Consider the following 9,628-nt stretch of genomic DNA (forward strand, 5'->3'; position numbering starts at 1 on the left):
CACAGTGCAGTGTTGACTGAAAGTTTTTTTCATTTTAGTGAGCAAAAATGTGAATTACTTCACATTATTTTTCATGATTTTATTTTGAAGAAATACATTGTTTGGGAGTTGGTTGTATAATTTTTAAATTCCATTGATGAGTTTTAACTTCTACTACTTTTTGGAGTGCCTGTTCTGTCTCATGACATGAGATGCTATAGCAAGGCAGGCAGCCTCATCCTCAATCTTTTCATCCTTTGATATTAGACACAATGCCTCAGACATGTGTCTCTGAGTCATGGGTTCTCTAAGAAATCGTACTGATTCTGTTACTGTGTCCAGACCATCTTCATTTTCCCTGATCAATAAAAATACAGGACTCCAAACAAGCTGTTATATTCACGATTAGAGCAGAATACAACAAAAGCATATACATATAAATAAGTAAAGACACTATAATAAAGTCTCTGATAAACCAGGCACCAGTTCTCTGATGTCGTCTTCCCGTAGAGTCTCACATACATGTTGAGTTGTCTTAGCAGTATCTTAGATGATATTATGACTTCATTCCAGAACGAGATTAAGAGGGAATAGGGGCTTAGGAATCTGAAATCCTAGAAGACTTGAAGGGATCACCATTACTCCAGTCAACTCCTGGTACTGCAGTTGTAGGGCATTTGTGTCTTCCCCTTTACTAACTTCTTTAATATCATTTCTTGATACCAATTTTAAAATGTCCACGTTCTCTGGGTGAGTATAAGTTTCCTTCACACATGGTAAATGCATGTGTGAAGCATTTACCACAAAGGAAGTTCCCCTGAGGATTAGTATCCAGTGGTGTTCATTAGAGTCCATCACAAAGGTATATTGCATCTGCATAACTGACCTGCCATGCTCAGACAACAGCCTTCCAGAGAAAAACAGGTGTTCCTGCACCCACAATCAATGTGTGCCAACACCTACAATCAATTAATTGAAAATGTTAATAATATATTATTGAACATATCATGAATATGTCAAATAATGTACAGGTTTACACATGAAAACTTTACCTTATACAGTGGGTAAGACTTTTAAAAAACTTCAGGAAAACCATGCCCACTAGTTGACATGGATGAATCCCAAGAGAAGACTGTCTTAGAACCTATCAGGGTTCGCAAAGCCCAGAAACACACAATTAACACTTTCCTGGGTATGATTTCAGGTTATATGGCATAAGGCTGTTAGAATAAAAGATAAGTACTGAGACAAGAGACGAGGAAAACACTACAAAATTAAGGCCCCATAAGAAACAATATGAATGGGACATGAGACTGAAAACCTGTGGATGAACAATGATGGACAAAAGAGACTCAACATAAAACAAGGCAGTGAGGGTCTCCTGAGTAAAGCATGCACACACAAGTCTTGGGTGCAGTGGAATGGGGGAGATATTAGATGGAGGCATTTCCAAAAGAGCAGGTACAGATAATAGGTATAACTCATATTCCTCCTGGGCTTGCATCCACATATATCAAAGATAAGATTAAGTAATTTTCCTACCCTGACAGAAATGACTGAATCTCAGAATGAGAAAGACGATGAGGGGTGTCCCAAGTAATGGAAACAGAGCCTGAAAGCAAGACTCCTGCCCTCACACATGCCTACCTTAGCTCTGTTCCCGCAGTTTGCAGATATAATAATACTCCTACTCTGATGGGAGCTATGGTCCCCTCAGAAGATATTCTGACGCCCTTCATCTGAGTGTAAACAAAGAATCTGGAATTTTGCAAACAGAGTCTCAAAGTTTCATCAATGTTTCCAAAATGTTTTAGGGCAATAAAATAAATAAATTAACAGAAGACATTTTAAAAGCACAAAAGTCAACAGAATTCCATGTTTTATTTTTTGGGGAAAACACACTCAAGAATCCCTTAAGAAGACTAAAACAAGAGAGGATCCTACTCAGATATGAGAAGGAACTTAAAAAGAAAATATTTTTCGAAGGACAGATGTTTTGTAGGACATGCTTCTCCCACTAGGCAAGTATTCTTTGAAACTATCGCCAATAGTGTATTAGCTAGTGATGTTCTGAGAGGCTGCATATAGATTCACTGAAGAATATTTGAAGATTTTTTAAAAGACATTTTTCCATTTTGTGATGGGTGATTTTCAAGTAAACCTGTCTGTACTCTGTTTAGCACACTGATGAAAATTGGCATGACCCGGAAAACCTTTCCTCCTATTCACCCAATCTAGTCCTGAGTGGTTTTTTCTTCCCCCAAATGGAAAAAGTCCTCAAAGGGAAATGTTTTTTGTGTGTGAAAGGGATGAACAACACTGGCAGAAGCACTAAAAGGCATCATAATTAAATCATTCAAAAACTGTTTTGAGCAGTGAAAAAACTCATATAGGTTTATTGCATTAAACTCAGAGTAAACTGAAGATGACTGAAATTGAACATGTAAATTAAATACATAAATTTTTCATAAATAAATTCTGGGTTATGGGAATACTCCCTCATCCACAGTATCAGAAATAAAAGGAAATGATTTCTCACTGATGCCACTGAAATTCAGAAGAAGTTCTAGAGGGACCCTGATATTATTCAATGTTACCTACAGCTGCTCAGGTATCTATGAGGCTCTTGTCTGAGCATCTAGTAAGTGAATTGGAAACAAATGCTGGGGCTCTCATGTTCTGAAAACCACACTAAAATTCCCAAATAATCTGTTTTTGTCAAAGTTGTTCTTCTCTGTGACTAATTCAGTATATTCTGAAGTTAGAATCTTGCAAATACAGAAAAGCTTTTCTCTTCCCAACTTTGCAACCCAATAAAAAAAAGAAACAAGTCACCAAAATGGAGATTATAATATTAATTCTTTTAGTGATGAGAAAATGTTAATAATAGAACTGTGTTCAATAGCATCGCTGTGTCCAAATTCAGAACACACAGTATGATCTTGGGAGCAATCACTCTCAGGGGAGGTTCCCACATAGGAAAACAACCATATCTGTACAGTTGCACGTGAGGTGTACATGATCAATTCCTATCTAGATTCAGCAGAAGAAGCAGCTTTTCTCCTATTGTGGGAAGTAAAGAAATTATGCTTGGCAAATAACAACCTACTAAACTTTGCTGTACATGATCAGAAATAAAAAATATGAGAAAATATGATCTTACCCTAGCTTTAACAATTCCTCAAGAAAAAGGCAGTTCTGTGTGAGACCACCCTCAGAATTAAAGTGTGATTCAATAAGGATTAATGTAGTTTCCGCAATTATTTTCAGAGTACATTCATTATTCTATATGCCATCCGCGAGTATAAAAAATGTTTTAATGTTTAAAAATTCATAATCAGTGTTGTTTTCCTAAAAAATTACCTCCCATGTCTCCAACAACAGGCAGCCGCATGGACCAGGAACTCAGTGCACATCTCTGACATCAATCACCTAGTTTGTAAAAAGTCGTATATTCTGGGAGCAGTCCCCTCAAAAACATAACTGAATAAAGTTAATATTACTAAGGTATATGTACAGCTGGTACGCACAGGTTGTTCTTAATGGGAAATCATCGCTCAGGGAGGTAAGAGTAGACGTGTCAGACATTTTAGGATCAACAGGTAATTAAGAAGCATCAACTTCCTCTCTACATTCTTCTTCTCTGGTTTACAGACTTGTGTCTTGGACTGAGTGTTCACAGCCTCACCTTCCCTTCTGTCTCATCTTCTACATCCAGTAGTGACACCTGACTGAGGGGGTATCTGAGACTCTTTCCTTCTATTGTAACGAACTTTTCTAATCCAGTGGTATGTACAGAATCATAAACATAGAGAGATCTCAGGAGAAACAGATGCAGAGGAAGTCGTACCACTGACAGGAAAACAGCCCTTAACCTCCCTCTGAATCCTCCCGTGGGGTGGCCCCATGTAGTGTGGGTCCTGCTCAGCCTTCACTTTGGTGTTCCAGGGAAGTTTTTGTCAGGGCTCTAAGGATATTTACTCTCTGTGTCTCTTGCACAGAAATAGACACCTATGTCCTCCACTTGCAGGTTGTTCATTTGCAGATAAAACATGTTCTTGGCGTTGTCTCTGGAAGTGGTGAACAGGCCCTTCACAGAGTCCACGTAGTTTGTGCTACCACCACTTTGATTCATGTTTGAGATCCACTCCAGCCCCTTTTCTGCAGCCTGGCGAATCCAATGCATCCAGAAGCTACTGAAGGCGAACTCGGAGGCCACACAGGAGAGTCTTAGGGATCCCCCAGGCTGGACCAAGCCTCCCCCAGACGCCACCAGTTGTACCTCACACTGGACACCTGCAAACACAAAGACATCCTGGTCATAAATAGCCACATATGTCCATTGTTTCTCTCACTTACATCTTCTCACACATTAAATAGCTCTAGGTCTCCATGAATCACCTTTCAAAAGAGCAATAAAGTAAACCCAGTGGAGTCCAAAGTCCATGGTGATTCGTCTGTTTTCAGTGTTGATCCCTATATGAAAACAACTGAGAAGCCCAGGCCTAGGGCTTCTCTCCCAGAGCTACAGGTTCAGAGTTAGACTAGCTTTTATCTGCAGAGCAATGACCTTATTTGCATGCCTCCTCCTATATAACAAGTTCTAGATTGTGTAGCCTCGGATAGAGCATTGTCCAGAGAATATATGTGACCTTGGAGATTTTTATGAAAGGATAGCATTTGAGCAATATGATCTCTCATTATTATATCATGCATTCATAAACACATGGCATCTATTTTTAAAATTTTTATTTTCAGTTTTCTGAATACAATGATTCTAGAAGACACTCACATAAGTAATGTAAACAGCACCAATCATTTTAGTTTACTATTATATTTGCATGGAAAGCATGGCATATATTATAAATAATAAATTTATGCATAGGTGTGACATTACAAACAGAAATACATATCTTCAGAGTTCACACAAGGTACAGGTGAGACTGGGTACTTTGGCATATGCTACTCATCACTGGACCCAACTGCTCTCTGACCCCACCCTAGCACAAGTGGGACAAGCATGGTGATGTGTGCAGAACACTCTTCCTCTAATGAGAATATAGTGTAATTTGTGTGCACTCTTGTGTTTACCGAAATTATGGGAAGAAAATCTTGGTGTGACATAGGTGTATTTATATGAATATCAGGTATTAATATGAATATCAGGTATTTATATGAATATCAGGTATATGAATATTTATATGAATTTCTTATCTTAATGTCTGTCTCCATTAGTTACTTCAGGTTAGGTTCTTTACTTGTTTATTTATCATGGTTTTATTTAATAAGTATTTGTATAAAATAAACATGACATAACTGCTAAAGTGCACATTTAGATAAGTACTGACACGTGCTCAGTTGGGCTTTCAGCATAACGTTCATTATAATGAACAAATTAATCAGTTAATTATTTTTCTTGTTCAGTTGTAATACCTCCCTCCCAGTATTTCCTATTCCCACCGTGTCCTAATTCAGCTTTTGACCTGTATTTAAAATTAGTTTTCATTTTACATTTTCTAAATTTATAGCAGTATAATACATAGCATGTTGTTTATTTGTGTTTTTCACTCAGCCCAGTCATGTGTAAATAAACAAACTTTTGCTTATCAAGTATGTATTGAATATCAAAACTGTTAGCATTAAAATCAATGAAGACTCCACTATCACTATTTGTTTAATTAAAAACTATTCAATATTTGTATTTTTTTCAATTTCTGAGTATTATTAATGAATCTAATATATTTGGATATATAGAAATCCAATAACTTTTAATTATTTGTCTTAACCCAATATCAAAATTTTAAAAATGAAATTTAGAAAATGTTATTGATTACATCAATGTTATAAGACAAACAATAGTTCTAAAATCTGATGAGAGGAAAAGAATTGGAGAACAGAAAATAGACTGTTTCTGGGCCATAGAGCACAAAATGTCATGTGAACTAGTAAATGATTAAATTAGGCACAACATTTAATTTCTTAAAATGACATTGTTATGGAATTGGAGTTGAAATTATCAGAGGACACGCATTTGGAATATTTTTATTTTTGTTTAAGTCTTTTACTCCAGGATTAAGAACACATAACAAAAGATGCATTTCCCATGTGAAGATTCTGTCTGGGTTCAAAGAACAGAAACCATGGAGGAAAACTATCCAAACTGGTGAGTCACCAATATACCTCCAATTAATTAGCTGTCACCAATATACCTCCAATTAATTAACTGCAGGGTAAAAGCACTTAATCTGTAAGACCTTCATTCTCAGTGGCTGAATTGTGTGTACACATGGAGAGTCATCTCTTGGATGCGTTTTCCTGTACTTGTGTATCATGTTCACACTCATTCTCTGAAATTCAGATTCCCAGTACCCCAGTTGTCTACCTACCTTCAGGATTTCCTTTATAAGCACAGATATCTGATATGAAGTTTCTCATTATAAAGCTATGTGAAAGCCTAGACTCACCCCTTCTTTTTCAATTTGGCCATATTTCCCTTTTCACTTAGAGGTATCCTCTCAGTTTCTTAAAATACCTACAGACCCATTAGTGTCATCAGTAGTTCTTGTGAAACACATCATTTAAATATTTTCCTATTGTTAGCACGGGAAACACAACCGTGACGTGAAAAGAACCTACAACAAATGCAGGGTAAGGGAGAAAGGCACCAAATCTATATCCAGATTCATCTTCCTTCTCTTACTTCTGGAATATTAGTCTTATCCTGCAGGAAAGGGCAGGAAAAGGAGAGAATCGGATATTAGTAAAAAGATATACCCAACCATATCAAAAACAAAACAAAACAAATACTCAATTCCAGAATAAAAAGTAACACATAGAGCATATGAAGCCACCAGGAGGAACAGGAAAATTTGAAACAGAAAGTAAAAAATCAAATGTTTTCTTTGTGAACTGCACAGAGGATACAGCTATATGTACAGAGTGGAATAATAGACATTGGAGGCTAACAAATGTAGAAAGGTAGTGACTGCTGAAAAGTTACTAATAGTACAATGTTCATTCTTCGGATAACTGGTGCACTTAAATCCTAGACTTCACCATTACACAATATGAAAATATAATCTAAATTCACTTGTACTACAAAATATAGACCAATTAACACATTTTAAAAATTGTTGTCACAGGTATTCTGGTTTTCAATGCTTCTAAATGGAAAATTTCTGGAGAATTAGAATTCAAGATTGTAGAAGTATAGAAAAGTGCAATGAAGCCCCCCCCCAAAAAAACTAGAATATGTACACCGTAAATGAATGTAATTTCATCCAAAATTTATATGTTTAAATATAAGGCAATACTTTCTTACATATCAACAACGAACATCTAGCCTTTGGAATTAAAAATGTAATTCAGTTTACATTAGCTCTCCCAAATAAAAGTCTTATGTAAAAAATTTAAGCATATGAACAATCTATATGAACACATATAGATTATTAGGGAATCTATACAACTCTGATTAAATAAACTAAATAACTGAATCAAAAAAGCAATATTATTTGCTCATGTACAACAAAATTCCAGGTGTCAGTCTTTTCAACCTGCTGTTTAAATTCAATGTAGCTCCATAAAATATCAAGTGTTGTGAGATTTGCAATCCTAGATAATGGGGCCATTTTAGAATCCTGAGTTAAATGTGTGTTCATTTCTTCTATGAATCACATACCAACTTGAGATTAATGTGAAAGATCTCTAGTAAAGGGCGTGTCCATCAATAACCAAGAAAAGGAGCCATATGACAGACAAAGGCATCTATAACATGAGTGTCTGAAGATTAGTAGGAAGATAGATGGTTCAATATAGTGTCTCAAACAGCAGAAAAATTCTAAGAGGGTTTTAACAATCAGTGAGGCCAAATTTTCAAGGTATAGCCTAGACCATCAGCTGTGAGCCTGAGACACTGAGGCAGTGCTGGACTCAGAGCTTAGCACCTGGGTCCTGTTCAAGAAACTTTTGGAGTCAGAGACTCTAGCTGCACAACTCATGGAGAGTCCTCAAGTCCACGAATCCATATAAACCAGATAGTCTATGTTGACACGTTGCACTGTATTCTCTCTTGTCTACCTGTAGGCAGGTTTGCATTTGAGTCTAAGTGATTTCTTCTGACTGTATCTCTCACAAATTAATACATGACAGAGTCCTTGAACATCACAGAGCATAGGTACTGTGAGAAGTGGTTCATTTATGATTCTCTATAGATGTTGATTATACTTCAAAATATGGACTGAAATATGAAGAACCACTGCAACTCATGCATTATACCTATATTAGCCCTTCATCCTGGGGATGCTGGATCCAGTGTAAGATTAATAACTAGTTCTGATAGAGGATTGTGAAACAGTTCCAGTCGGGGAGAGGATCTGCAATGATATTATTAATTTGGAGTCAAACTCCTGCAGTTACTTTTGAGAAAAGACACCTAGGGAAAAAAGTAAAGAAACTACACAAACAGAAAACTTAATCAATAATTTCACAAACTTGTATCCATAACATAATTCTTGAGAATTAGAACTGTTCATGGCTCAGGTTTATACAGTTTCTCTTTTTTATGAATGTGTAAATTTCAAGCAATGTGCTGCTCCTTTTAACATTTTTACTTTTAAATGTTTTGTCTTTTGCTTGTTTAAAAATTATTCCAGCATTTTAAATATGCCAACCCAATGCCAATTGAACTCCAGTACCTGATGATAATCAATTATTAATCTCAATAAGAACATTTAAAGTATAAACATTGACTTTCAGACTAAAACGGTTTAAGCATATACTAAGAATTTCAGATCCCTGAGAAGTGGCATCTAGATATTAATTAGTTAAAATGGCAATCTTATCTCCTAGACGCCTCTATAGTCTCACAAATGCTGTCAACACATTCACACTTAGAGTTGCATATAGCATACTCATACTCAAACACATTTTCACCCAAGCACACATCCAGTCCATTCTGATAAAAATAGTTTGAGATATAGCCATTTCCAATCTCCATGGACCTCCATCTTTTAATGTTTGTGGTCATGTATGTTTGTCCACTGCTGATAGTTGATACTGTGTTTGAACTTGACATTTACCGTCCTCTAGTCACATCCCTCCTCTGCATCTGCTATAACATGACCATAATGTCATTGTGGAGTTATTTTGCTGCTTTCCTGGTGAGACGAACCACACCAGAAACCTGAAGTGGCAATTCCTTTTGATCACTTGGTCATAATCAAGCTTTTGTCTAATGCAATTATTCTACCTTTAGTTGAAAATAATAAAATAAATTCACAGAATATTTCTAGACCTGTTTACTCAGTTGTAAGCTAAAATTACAACCCAAAGGAGATACGAGTCACTTACTACTAACATCATAAAAATCATTTTTTGGTTGGTGTTTTTAGTGTCATGGGATCCATCATGTACAAAACAACAGCAAGAGGATTCAATTCATGAGTCCACTAAATGCATTGCACTCCTCCCTGCAGACAAACTCTTCCATCTAATGCAGCCTATTATTTTGGAGACTGGAAATATATATTTTCAGGTTTCTACCACAGGTGTGTATTAACAGACTAATAATTCTTCTATCTACATTTGCAGTCATATGTGTTCTAACTACTGAGTATTAGCATAGCCCTAAAACCCCCACATTGGTGCAGGC

At 36.3% G+C, this 9,628-nt stretch overlaps 1 gene segment (V, D, J or C); it reads right to left on the reverse strand.

The window, feature by feature from the left end:
• Positions 1–3,946: 3,946 nt before the first annotated feature.
• Positions 3,947–4,426, reverse strand: LOC103263218. The segment is given in 2 exon segments: positions 3,947–4,275; positions 4,381–4,426. Coding segments are annotated over 2 exon segments (375 nt in total).
• Between the last annotated feature and the right edge of the window lie 5,202 nt (positions 4,427–9,628).

Source organism: Carlito syrichta, unplaced genomic scaffold (assembly GCF_000164805.1).
Source record: "Carlito syrichta isolate Samal-C Ts95f unplaced genomic scaffold, Tarsius_syrichta-2.0.1 Scaffold18945, whole genome shotgun sequence".
Taxonomy (NCBI): domain Eukaryota; kingdom Metazoa; phylum Chordata; class Mammalia; order Primates; family Tarsiidae; genus Carlito; species Carlito syrichta.